This window comes from Halictus rubicundus, chromosome 10 (assembly GCF_050948215.1).
Source record: "Halictus rubicundus isolate RS-2024b chromosome 10, iyHalRubi1_principal, whole genome shotgun sequence".
In the NCBI taxonomy this organism is placed as follows: domain Eukaryota; kingdom Metazoa; phylum Arthropoda; class Insecta; order Hymenoptera; family Halictidae; genus Halictus; species Halictus rubicundus.
The window spans coordinates 16015165-16029563 of record NC_135158.1 but is presented as its reverse complement, the minus strand read 5'-3'; the positions used below and the strand labels follow the sequence as shown (position 1 = coordinate 16029563).

At 42.6% G+C, this 14399-nt stretch overlaps 1 protein-coding gene across 1 annotated transcript; it reads left to right on the top strand.

The window, feature by feature from the left end:
• Window positions 1-994: 994 nt before the first annotated feature.
• LOC143357657 (short transient receptor potential channel 4) lies at window positions 995-10473 on the top strand. Its single transcript, XM_076794180.1, is given in 12 exon segments — window positions 995-1030; window positions 1233-1370; window positions 5367-5701; window positions 6105-6348; window positions 6406-6582; window positions 7336-7660; window positions 7728-7833; window positions 8490-8791; window positions 9150-9401; window positions 9522-9637; window positions 9717-9875; window positions 10303-10473. Coding segments are annotated over 12 exon segments (2361 nt in total).
• Window positions 10474-14399: the final 3926 nt, after the last annotated feature.

Sequence of the window (14399 nt, the reverse complement as noted above, 5' to 3'; positions counted from 1 at the left end):
AATTTATAGACACGCGCACAGAAAATCCCGAACAGACTCTCTTCGTTCGGATGCTTCTTCGCCCCGCTTGCGTCCCCCCGCCCCCCTTTTAAAGTAACAGAATCTAAAAAGAAAGTATTACGTCCCCGGTGAGAACTCGCCGAGAGAGAAAGCCGGGCGACAGAGATAGTTTAAGCGCGCTTTAAAACTAAGGAGAAAGGGAATGAAATTGTTGTACATAGTCCGCCGTTGTTCTCTATCCATTCTCTGTAGAAACGCGAGAAATTCGGCGACCATGCTCCCGTTCCCGTGACGCACGCCTCGAGTTACCTGCCGAATTTGAATGATCTATCCTGGCTGCGTGATTAAACAGTCGGGATCGCGATTCAGGATCGGCGGGGAACAATCGGTGTCCAGGAACCGGGAAACAGACAACTGTTTCACGGACCGGAGCGGTCGCTGCATCGACACCTAAGTTATCCCCCCAGAAATTTATATATTATATATTATTATATTATAGTAATTATTATTATTATTATTATTAATATTATATTTTATTTTATTATATTATATTATTATTTGTACGTAGCGGAAAAAACAAATTATAAATTATGTATATATACACCATCGATAGATTGAATTAAATCATTAAACAGAGCAGAAACGAAGCGTTCTGATTGGCTGAACCCTCCGCAGACTGTTTTCAGGAATTTTGAGCGATTGGTCCATCGCGGCCGAATTGCAAAAATTGGTACAGTGATTTCTCTGTATATGTCGCCAACGCCTGGATGGTAAACGTCGCGGAATTGTCCCCACTAAGGAACGCAATCGAGAAAGTAGTCTTCTTGATTGGAGGTAAAAAGGCATGGTTTTAAACTGTATTCGCGTCGCTGGACCTTCGCCGCGTGTTTGCTCTTAACGATCGCGCAACTTCAATCAATCAATATTAACGAATCGTGTCGCACAGAAGACTTTCTCGATAGTTGCTGGAGTGAAAAGTCAAACACGAGCTGAAATGGACTTCGATCCGGACAACATCAGATTGCAAAGAGTGAGTCACACCAGCTAACAGTCCGTTTTAATTAGAATTTTGGTACTTCGAGTCAGACCTCCCGGAGGTTATGGACCATTCTCAATTAACAATTTCCAAACTTTTTCATTTACAATTCTCTTCGAGTAACTTTCGAATCTATTCATTTCATAGAATAATATGATATTAAATGTTCTTATCAACAAGCTTGTTTCTGTTACAGGAATCGAGTGTCATTGTTCCGCGTCTTCATGAATTCGAGAAAGAATTCTTCGAGCTTGTCGATTATGGCGATGTGGCGCCCGTGAGCCAGTTCCTCGCTGAGAACCCTAACTTCAACATCAACGCCATTGACTTTCAGGTAACGGTTCCTTCATTTTTCTGATACAGTGTTTTCTCGATATATGTCGACAACACGGTTCTTACCAGCGACGTATATCGTCGAGGAGATACCGATTCTTTGATCCACGCTGAACGTCGTACCCGATCCGTATCATGTTTACGCTCACGGGGTATATCCCGCGGTAGTGGGGATAGTTCTGCGACTTTTATCACGCAGGTATTTGCGACGTACATCGAGGAAAGACTGTACTTTCCTAAATTCGCATGCGAGCTTCGCATAATTATACAGGGTGTCCGAAGAATGTTGCACTTCCTTGAAATGGGTGATTCCCAAGGTTATTCGAGGTAACTTTTAACAGAATGACAGAAAAATACAAGAAAGAGGCATACCGAAGTAAATGTTCCAGCCACAATCGGCCTCGCTATCGCCGTTACAGATCTGTTTCCATCTAGCCGTGCCTATCGCGAGCCATGTGTCAAAGCAAGGCCAAACCGAATAATTAATTACCAATCTCCGCTACAAAGCTGAACGACAAAGAAACGATTCCGGGGACAGTTCCGAGACCGGCCGGCTCGTAAAGATCCCCGAATTTATCTCCCATCGCCGGTTTCCCACAACATAACCGTAAGTGGTGCCCGGTCGTTTACGTTGATTCACAAGAAGGTCCAGGTAAAACGGAGACGGCGACGCGACGCGACGCGACGCCCGGTTTTCCTCTTTCGAAAAGTCCCCCTCTACTTTCAACCCGTTTTCAGGATCACGCCGAAATGATTTACACGAAACGGCCTCCTGCGTTCTCGGCTTCGAAGAGCAACGCCGTCTGAAACGGTAGCGTCCGATTAGCATTGTCACGTCCCGTGGTTTAGTCACTAATAATACCTAATCGTTAATTGAAATTTTTCCCGACGATGTTGCGCGGGAGACAGCAATAAATAAAATGTTAACCACTATTTCAGGAAAATATTATAATTTCCGACGATTTCGATAAAAATCCGGGTCAACTGAGACCCAGACTCCACCGTCGGAGTGTTAAGCAGTAAGACGCTACGTTCGTGCCACTTTGTTAGAGGTGAAGGTTAGGAAGAAAGATAGGGATATTGTTCTTATCAAACGATTAGTAAGATTAGAAGAGTTTCGACGAGATCGTACGTTTCATAGAGCTAGCGTTAGAGGAGGACGAAGCAGGAGTCTTCAGGATCGGAGTAGGAAAGCGAAAGTGAGACGAGGCCTCGTTATCTCGAATCTTCACCCCGTGGAGGTACACGTACCCCCCGTGGAATGTTAATCCCTCCCCCGCGTTCGTGCTGGTCGTGTCATCCCGTTCTCTTCAGGGTTCCCAAAAAGCCCAACCCTCGGTTTCACTTTGAGGCGAGCGGCCGCCTTCGGATCGCTGAGAAGCGAGAGGAAGAGGGATGCCCGGAGGAAGAAGAAGGGAAGAAACGCGAACGAAAGAGGACTGGAGGCCCGGGAAGGAGTGAGGGGAATCAGGAGGATGAAGAAGAAAAGGACGAAGAAGAGACTCCAAGCAGCAGAGAGAGAGAGAGAGAGAGAGAGGGAGTGAGAGTGAAACGGAACGATAGAAGCTGACTGGCTCTGCCTCCGTGTATCTACGGCCATATTTCAGACCGTCCTTTACAAGACAATGGTTTCAGCCGAGGACCGATAAAAATTATTCAAATGACTCGTCCCGCTGTAAATTCCATCCGGGAATCCCCTTTGCCACCGACTTTGCCCGCGAGCTGCCCTCCTACCACTACCACCGCGTTCGCGTTTGCTCCCGTTTTCGCTGGCCTACCTAATATCCATGAAGCATCCGCAGTCATCCCGTGGGATTTCCATATTCCCGCATTCGGTTCACGTAACGACGAATGCGTGCCCGGTTCCCCGGCCGGTTCTCGGAACGGACGCGATTTTCGTAAATTGGTCCAACAGGTTTCTCCGACCTTTCGGCTTTTTTCATCGAATCATCCATTGGAAGCCCCGGGGAAGTGTGAAAATGGTGGACTCCTGAAACAGTTCTAAACCGGTGCGTCGTTTACTGGATCTTTTGTTTTTTTGAACGCAAAAGAATTTTTTAATTAGCGAAAAAAAACAATCGAGAAACTATTCCATCTTCCGGCCATTTGTTCTATCAACCTTGAACACAAAGTATCGATTTAGGAGGTTGCCGGCTAGGATGTTGCGCCGACAAGTGAACTGTAAGATTCAATTGGAACCCTTCGTCGGAAAAATGAGTCCACGTGCCCGATGAATGGAAGAAACGTCTTCACCGTACAGAACCATCGATCAATCGAGAGGGAGAGGCAACCACGTGTCAACCGAACGGTCCAATCAATAATCAACAGAAGTCAGACAAATTGTGAGAAACCCGCAAATGAATGGGATCACTCAAAGCCTCGAAACTGCTGCCATAGGGTCTTCGAAGTGTCAACCTCTCGACTGTGCTAGGGATATATCCCTGCGACTAGCTACACGACATTGTACTCGACTGCGACGGCCAGGCGATTTTTCAAATGTCGTACCGAACTACCCCCAATCTTATGTTCGTTAATTCGTGTCACTTGAGAATCGAATGACGTGAATGAATTCAAGGTTCGCTTCGTATCAGTAGATTCATTCAATAAAGAATGTACCTGGTTTTTTTTTAATGCAGGTTTTCACTTGTGAATAATTGATTACAAAACGAAGGGTGCCTTTTATCCTCTAAGTGAGTTTAATATTTTCTCCACGAACTCTGCCAAATGCAATTTTCTCACAATTTTTGTTACATTTTATACAGCAAAATAGTCCTACCAGCTACTGAAAAAATCTGGTGCAATATTTAAAAAGTTACAACAGACTGCACGACTAGACTGGGAAATTAAATTGCGAATTTTTATGGAAAATAAAAATTTTCCGTACACGAAGCTGAGGTTAACTCTTCTCCTAACAATTTTAATAACTAAATACTGGTACGTATTTAACTCGGCTTGAGACCGCAAAAATACTCGGGAACCGCAAAGATCGTGCGAAGTCACGATGGTGTGAAGCAGCTGCCGTTGTTGAATGGTGATGGCCCTTCACCGAGCATATATCACAAGATGGCATCGCGGCGCGTCGCGTCGCGGCGGCGCGTGTGTACTTTAGTCCCCGCGGGGCCCCATCGAAAAGCCCAAATATCACGGAATATTGTGACCGTTGCCGACGGCCAACAATGGGCCTGGCCCATTGTCGGGAGCCGCCTCTGTAAACACGCCGCAGATGGGCGACAAACCTTGTCCTCCCATTCTCCGGCGCAAAAAAGGGACACCACTGAAAAGAACAGGGAAGCAAAGATAGAGGTTCGAAAGTCGATCTCACGAGGACCGGAAAGTGCTGGAAGTTCGCCGCTACCAGGAATTCCAGGCTGGTGGAAAGTCGGGAAACTCGTGCGACATTCTTGCGGACTCCAGCATTCGACGATGATAAGCACGCGATGCATGGTCGTGACGCGTTGGAATTTCAACTTCGTCCGAACTTCTAATAGACTTATGTACTTGGTACACTGTTACAGTTGTGCTGCTGGCAAGTTATTACAAAATTAGCAAACCTCGTAGAATGATAAGGATTATAAATACAGAGTCCAGTACAGTAAAGTCTTGATCTAAGCCGAACGGAGGTACGCTGTCTTAGTTAGTTCGCCTATCCCCTCCGAACCACTACTAATCCAATTACAAAACTTCTTTATTTTCCATTATTTTTTTATGGGACTTTCGCCGACTCATTTGTGGCATTTTTATGATTAAAACGACACCAAACACGATATACTTTGAACTGTAATTTCGGCGCTGTTGACACGGTCACAAGATAGTAGCCCTACACGATCTATGTCACACCACGGACACGAGGATTGGGCTTGGATCAAGGCTTCACTGTAATGGATTTCTCAATATAAAGGAAATGTAAAAATATTGAAGGTTCCATATATTAATTCTATCGATTGCAATGAAAATGTAATCATGTCCGCAAAATTGAATTTATAATTACTCTGTGCAGGGTTTCACGGCGCTTCACATCGCAGTTCGTAACAGGGACATGCCGATGGTGGAATTACTGCTGTCCTATCCGGACATCGACCCAGGGGATACTCACCTGTACGCCATCGCGAATGACGATCAGCGAATCGTCAACCTAATACTGAACAAATTGAACAAATTAACGCCGGGTCTCGAGTACGTCGGAGTCACGCAAAGTGCCGATTTTCCCGACGATGCGACGCCTCTCTTGGTGGCTGCACAATACGGCCACTTCGAATTGATCGACTACCTCAAGAAGCGGCATCACAGCATCCCTAGGCCGCATCCACCTAACTGCAACTGCGAGGAATGCAAGTACGAATTTTAATTGGCAGCAAATCAAATTGGGAAACAACTCCACGACTTATTCGAACCGGGACATTTCGTCGTGGAAATTGTGGGTCTATAAATCACTGCCGTCTAGTGGACAAATTTTTCAGTTCCATCCATCGAATTTTGCAAACTCGAATAAGCTGGAAAGATCGCGAATTCAAATTTTCTTGGTCTAAAATTGCGTAAAATCGGGAGGGAAAAATATTTACAGTTAATTAACGGAGCCTCGCTTGGAACGATTGTGCGAGATTCAAAGGGCTAGTTCGATTCGAGCTGACAACAATAATTATTTCCCGAGACTCGCATCGCGACTAATATTCACGGCGGCACAATGGTTCATCAAAGTTTTCGAGCGGGTTGCATTGTAGGGCGGACGGCTTCGAAGGGCGAAAGGGCTGGATGAAATTAATGATACCGTTGTTCGACTGCGCAGAAGCGAACGAGAAAGATCCGATTTGCTGACGATCGAGAAAATGCGATTATTCACGTACAGAGCGATCGCGAACCCGGCGTACATTTGCCAGACGGTCGAAGACCCAATTCTCGAAGCCTTCAATATATCTTACGAGATCAACATGGCCGCCGACATGAACAAAGAATTCTATTACGAGTACAAAGAGCTCGCCGAGGTTGGTTCGCGTCTCCTCCCCGGCGATCATTGGTCAAATAGCGTTCGTTTCGCGCAGAAGGTCTCCGAATTCGCGACCGAGCTGATCGACTGCGCGAGGACGATCGATGAGGTGGACATCATTTTGAAACAGCCCACGGGGTTCGCCATTTCCTCCAAGTTCGAGTACCCGCGCCTACTATTCGCCCTGCACTACAAACAAAAGAGTTTCGTTGCCCACGCGAACGTACAACAGGTTAACAATCCATAAAACTTGTGCAAATACTCACCGCGCGCTTTAACGCCGAACCCACCGGTCAGGTGACCGGTTTTATACATTTTATTACAGTACACGATCTTTATAATCTTCATTTTTATATCTTACAGGTTCTATCGAAAGCCTTCCTTCAGCTATTCTCTTTGAATACATCGTGCAAATGTTTCATAGAAAAATTCTATTTGTTAATCCCTCGCCTTACGATATCGAGGCAGACTAGCGATGGAAATTTCTAGATTCGCGATAAGGTAGAGTGACCACGTTACCGACAAAAATAGGAGAAAAATGATTCCACGCGCCGCAACTTTTCGTCCTTATACGAGAATATTTTGTCGCTGGTAAAGGGCTCGTTCGGCTGACGGGATTATGCAGATATTTGGTAATATAAGCGATAGAAGTAGGCCAAAAATTAACGATGTGCATCCCGTGGAATGCAAGAATGAAATTATACAGCAGTTACCGACCTGCTGACATTGAAAAAGTCATGTGACTATCCCGGGCCCTTAAGAATTAATATTATTCGTTTCTTTCGACTGGAGATAAAATTCTGCTTCTTTGATATATCGATATAAATACACGTATATTTATATGATACAACTGCAGTAGGTATAAATATCCGGAGACATGAAAATTTCTATGAAATGTAAGATGGAAGAAGTAATTGCTAAACCTTAACTTCCCGGTTTCTGTTTCGCGAAATTAAATCGCTTCGATTTTTCCGAATTCTCAAAGAGCTTCGTAATCCTTCGAATCCCTTTGCTCCAGCTGATCAAAAGCAGATGGGTGGAGGATTGGTACGAGTGGCACATGATGAACAACTGGATGAAGGCCATGCACGTGATGCTGCGCGTCGCGATGCTTCCAGTGATCTTCGTGATCGTGCTCTGCTTGCCGAACTCGCGGTACTCGAAGTCTTACCAGACGCCGGTTAACAAATTCATCTCGTTCTCCGCGAGCTACATACTGTTCCTGGTCCTGGTGTTCCTGCAATCGCACACGGACAAGACCCAACAGCTTCGCGGACCGCCTAACACCGGTATACAAACGATCCCCTGACGTTGACATATCGGGCCGAACCGACGGGTCCCCCGTTCGGCTTCTGATCGCCGGTTGCTTCTCTTCAGTGTACATTTGGTTCCTGTCGATTTACATCCTCTCGTATACCTGGGCGACGATTCGTCTCTGTCTGATCCACGGCCCGAGAGTCTTCTTCTCCAAGTCTTGGTATTGGTACGGTATCCACGGTCAAATTAGCCGTTATTTGCTATTATGGAACAGCAAAGTAGAAATTAGATATATCGGAAAGACATACAGCGAGGAGATTTATTTATTTTTAATTATTTCTACAGGACACCTTCGTTAACGTGTTCGTGACGTTTCTCCGATCGAAAAGAGTCCAAACATGATACCATTCGGATCATTTTGACGTGTTTAAGTTTAAGATAAGGTAGAACCTCGATTATCCGAACCGATGCTATCTGAATTATCAATGTATATATAAACACTCGTGTTGCACTGATTAGTTCGGATAATCGAGGTTCTATTGTATCGCGGATTGAACAAGCGAATATGGTTTGAATTGTGCTTGGTATCGTTTAAATAGCAAAAATTTAGGAAATCTCTTTGCTAAAAGTTTCGTGAGAATAATCGAAAATACAGTTTTGCGATTGGATTAGTAGCGTCTGACCAATATATCGACACACAATGAGCACACTGTGCTAAACGCAACGTAACAGACAGAAATAAGACTAATCGATGGGACAGACGAATCCGAATGAAATTAATATGTAAGGACAGTATTCCTATATCTGTGCTATATTCGGTCGCGTTCGTCTAAGATTCAGAATCAGCGGAGTTAACAATTAATAAGGATGCAATTGTTCCAGGTTCGAGATAACAATGCTGTTTCTTTTCATCTTAACTTTCCTATTTTGGATCTCGGCTGCAATAGACGTGCACAGTCACGGACAACTTGAATTGGAAAGAAAATACTGGAATAGGCACGATCCTACGCTCGTTGCCGAAGGAATTTTCTGTCTGGCGACCATCATGGCTTTTTCAAAACTGTTCTATTTTTGCCTGCTCGACTACGATTTGGGCCCTCTTCAGCTCTCCCTGGGGAAAATGATCAGCGACGTTGTGAAGTTCGCCGTTCTGTACGCGATCATTTTGTTCGCTTTCACCGCAGGTACATGGCTGTTTTAATTAATTATCGAGGGGATAATTGAATTTGCGGCTTCGAACGGTGTTTTCACTTCAAATCTTCGCGCACTGTCGCGATAGTAATTTTACCGAGCGAACGAAACGGTATGTTTCTAATTTTTTAAATGACAAAAGTGTGTTTGTTAGGTTTGGCATAACTTTTGGCGCAGTTCGGTAATAATGAAATGAGAAAATTCAAACGCACTTTTCCGCCATAGTGATAATGTTAATAACCACTTGCAAATCCTTGGAATATTTGGAAAATTCTTGTGATTGTGGGGCTGTCGAGAATAGTATAAAGATTCTGCCGATTGTGATCTGTTAACGATAGCGAATGTTTCCAGCCACGTGCAAGCTCTATCAGTATTACGACGGAATGGTGCAAATCGATGACGAATCGAAAATCAAGACGCAACAAGTGAGCTCGTTCGTCAACTTTACGGCCGCTTTGAAGACCTTCTTCTGGGCGTTCTTCTGCATGAGCCCCATGGAAAGCGCGGACGTGATCATTGAGAACCTTCCGGGGGAATCGAAGCACGAGAGCGTCATTAATCATCACACGTTCACCCAAAACATCGGCTACATAGTGTTCGCCGGTAATATTCCACCCTTTCGATTTTTTCGCTACGCGCTTTAAAAATAAAAACCGATACAAGGGTCGATCACCTATTAATTTGCTGTTTTAAATGAAGAATGCTTACTGTTTTCTGTTCCAGCATACACGTTCATCGTGGTAGTGTTAATCCTTAACATGCTAATCGCGTGCATGTCGAACACTATGACTCAGGTCACGGAAAACATGATCGTGGAGTGGACATTTGGCCGTACAGAGGTTCGAGAAAAGATTGCCCGTTAAGTTCAGCGTGCTGCCATAAATTGCGCGAATAATTCTTCCAAATCTCTGTTTTCAGACTTACGTAGATTTCATGCTCACGACGACTCTTCCGCCGCCATTTAATATGATTCCAACGCTCATTGGAATCCAGCCAATCGTCGAGTACGCGAAACTACTTCTGAAACCACAGAAAGGCAAACGGGCACGCTGGGATATCAATCACTGTTGCTTCATTGTTAGTAAAGATCTGCGAATTATTATCCACATTATTAGTAACATGTTGCGAATTTTATGTTATCGTTGCACACAAAAATAGGAGATATAAAATTCCTCAATTAAAGATCTTAAATTCCTCAATGTTCGTATCAAATTTCTCGTTGATGCTATAAAAATTACTCAGAATTTGAAAGAATTTCACTCTGGTATAATTATAAAAATGTCTCAAATGTTCCAATTTTAGTCAGAAGAATGTTTCCTCGCAGTTAATGTTACTCATCGTTTCGTAATTTTGCAAGTTTCCAAAGAGGATAATGATGAATTGTATGTAGGAATATATTTGTAATTTTTCTTAGAAGTACATTCAGTTTGATATGTATCATTTTACATTTAATGAAGGTACGTGTATGTGAATCGAATAATTTTCTTTTCTGCTATTAAAATAGGAGTCCTCGGAGACAGACAAGGATCGTCAGTTCTCTATGGTAATGTCTCAGCTGGTTCAACGGTATTTCCGAAAGAAAAATAAGGAGTCCGACGAGAACGAAATGGATAGTTTGAAGAAAGAAATTGTGGAGCTGACTGCAGTGCTGCGAGACGCTTTATCTTCGGATTAAGAAAGCTTACATTGTAATTAGTATTTAAATGCTGAACCCAGTAAAGTTACAAGAAAAAATTGATACCGCTTAATTCGATTTTGTAAAAACTTCTGGCTACACTCTCGAGCCCCAGTTATTATTATAAACGAACCAACAAGCTTTTATTTCTACGAGAACACTATCTCGCCGAATAAAATATTGATCAAAGTACGAAGAAGAAATCTTCATTTTGTTTTTGAAGAATGAGTTTTTAAAAATCTCGCTTCACGTTCGTGTCTTCTACCGTTGGTAAAAAGTATTTTTGTTCGTATGGCAACTCCGCGAGATTACTACACCACGCAAATCGGATTTCCCATGATTTTCCATGAATTTTCAATATGCTATGGCGAACGTCGGACATTCCAATCTGACTCCGAGATGACTGCATTTTCGTTGCGCAGTTAACCGAGAATTAAGGTTTAAGCTGGGATTGAAAACTTTTGTCCTGGCGCACCACTGCGGAACGATTAATCGGACGTATGAATTAACCGATAAACGAATATTCCCCTGAGCTATTTTGCCCGAGACAATTTAAACATTTATTCGACGAACGACTGTGCTAATCGTTCTCCAGTGAAACAAACCAATTCAATCCTACCATGAAAATGCAATATTTCATTTTATTCTTGATTTTTCCGCTGTTGAAAAGTATTGTTACTTCGACTGTGCTCATTGTTTGCAGGAGGAAAAGACAAATTCAATCGTTCCATGAAAATGCAGTCTCTCGTTTTAATTTCACTGCGCTCTCATTAATATTGCTACTCCAAGAAGAATTCTACTCGAGAATGTTTTGTCGATTTTCATTACAAACCATAAATTATTTGATTAAATATTACATAGTTCAGAAACGTATATCAGAGAAGAATTCGAACCTCGGTTTAAAGCAATAATAAATAAATAAGTAAATAAAGCAGACGAGATTGAAAAATGTAAAAATCACACCGAGCTATTATATGTGATAAATTGTGCATGTATGATGGATGAAAATTATAATCGTACGCGGTCAAGAAATCACCATAACGGTACAACTATGCGATTCGATGCGAAGGTATCCTCAAAATAAATGCTTTACGTTATAATTATATATTTTGTATTACTAAACGCTTCGTGTGACATTACTCCATATTTGATTGATTCGTTTTTTCAAAAGAAAGCACGTATTTTTTAATATCTTGGATTGTAGTTTCCTCGAGATTTCACTTTAGGAACGCGTATAAAACGGTATGAAAAATGTAAAAATCGTCCGACGAGGTATAAGGCAGTAAAGCGAGAACTAAAAAATCTTCACTGGAACAAATTTTGATTTTTCCTAGTCGAGACGTACTAGTATGTATTTGCTTGAAGAACTTTTCAACTTCCAAGACGGGGAAGATGGAAAGTAACGAATATTTCCAGGGGAAAGTGAAAAACAGGAAACCTCGTTTCTCGTTGGAGCCTACATCTCGCGTCAACGGCAAGGGTGAAACCACCCCGGTTGCAGACGTATGTATAGAAAGAAGTAGCTGGTGTGCTGGTAGAATTGTCCAGAAACCTCATGAATAAAGAGGTTGACGACCCCTCGCAATCTCGCCGGATCGTCCAACGACGATTTCTCTCCGAGGGAAGCAGAGAGAACCTCTTTCCGCGAAAGCTACACCGTACGCTATTTCATTTTACGGAAACACGAGCAACCGCCGTAGGATCGTAATGAACGCATCGCGAGAAAATATCGGGTCAGTGAGGTCTTAGTGGAGAGTTTATATGATAATACAGTGAATTCTCGGTACATGTCAACAACACGGGTCTTGCCAGCGACATGTATCGTCCAGGACACGAGTCCGAGGCCTCTCGAGCTTCGTGTCCCCTCACGGGGTATACCCCGCGGTAGTGGGGATAATTCCGCGACGTTTATCGCCCAGGCCTTGGCGACATATACAGGGAGTTCAAAAAGAACCGTTCAATATTTATATAGTATATAGAACACATTCTGCTCAGTAAAAAAGCCTTAGTAAACATAGGTCGTAAGGTCAACCGTTTCTGCGACATAAAACGTCATAAAACCATAAAAAAAAAATTGAACTTTTTAATGTTCTGGTGGCACGATTGTTTCAGAACGTTTCAATATGTTTGGATTATGCATACGCTTGGAATATCCTTGTTAGGGGTTATAAATTTGTTGCGTAAAGTTGTTAGCCGTTGTTGGAGTGCGAACGTTGTTACGTTTTGGTCGCACATAAATCATACGCATCCTTCGCATTGCATGGAAAGTTTGGCTCGTTTCCCGCGCAGTTCTTACGGCGAACGCAGTCCTAACTGAAAAAGTTTCGCTCTGGCTAGCAGTTTGTTCGGCCGAATTCATTTTCCCGGCATTAAAAAATGTTCGGGCGACATGAAATCGATGATAACGGCCGACGAGTAATCGATCTCGCCTCGCGAAGTTTACCAATTTTCAGCGTACAAGCATAAAAACTATCAACTATAAACGTCTTGGTATATTAGAAATCGTGTCGCGCTAATCCCCATAAATCACTCGAGCGAAAAAGCGTTGATATGACGGTATACTACGTACATTTGCAATGTAAAATTCTTGCAGTTTTCCGTGAAATCGAATCGATATTTTCTATGAATAATTCACCGACATCCGGTAGACTTAAAATGCCATTATAAAATCGAATTTAATCGAAATTGAAATTCTGTTAAGACGGAACGAGAATTCTAGCGTCGGATGGGAAAGATTCTAGAAGATGGTGGGTATCTAAGGGAATAAGTTCGTAGGAAGGGAATACGAGAAATAGACCCTTTTCGCACATCAATCGATACTCGAACAGAAGTGGCTAGCCTGGAGTACGTTAAATAGTCATGACGTCAGCTTTTTTCCTACGCTTTACCTGGCAATAGCAACATGTGAACTCTCGCGGAACATTCTACGTAATCTTTTAATATTCGTTCGAAAATCAAAATATTTGTTATAGATTTACCGCACTTACAATTCGATAATAACATCGGCAAGAAAACTGAGGTGCGGAAAGTATTAAACAATTTTTAAGGAGGAGAGGATGGTAACACGAATCGATATTAAATCCAATTCTAACGTCAAGGATTAGAGTAGCAATTAAGCTGTGATTTGCAGAAGAAAAAGAAAAACCAGGCATTAAAAGTGACCTATTTTCACCGCCCTGTAAAAATAACAAACGTAAATCAATCAATCAATCCCTTATACTTTTGATGATGGTAAAATAAACAATTTGAAATCTATCGTTTCGATGAATTATTACGGGATGAATTCCGCTGTCCGAGGGAAGTGAGTAATAATAATAATAGTAATAATAATCTCTAATAGCATCCGATCACAGGTACCTCCTGCCAACGTAATTGATTGCTTCGCCAATAGTCTGTTCCCGGCAAGATCTGCGAGGGTGCTACAGTCGGTACAATTTCATTAGTGCAAATCGGTTTGTTTCTGACGTTGATCGCGAATTGCATCAGGTTCGCTGCTAAGAAACTACTCCGACAGTAAATTGGAAAAATAAAAAACACACAACCGAGCAATATCTAGGGAAAACCTGTAAGAATCCGATTGGATTGAAACGTCTGTACTGTACGTGCTAAAGGGGAATCGCCAGCAGATATATAACGAAATTCCAGAAAAAGAATTATTCAAATATCTGAAAAATAGTGGAATTTTCTAGAAGAATCTGTTGGCAAGTAAATTATCAAAAATTTAGCGAAAGATGTGAGCGACCCACGCAAAACATATTTCACGTTTTTTGCCATAAATGTGATTCGTAGTCTGCCAATTGCGACATTATCCAGCAAAATGGCCAATCGAACCTAGAAATCCTTTCGACTTAGGTCTCCCCGTCAATTCTTACAGATAAACCTAATCGGCACTCGACCATTCCAGTCACACATTTTTCTCGTAAAAA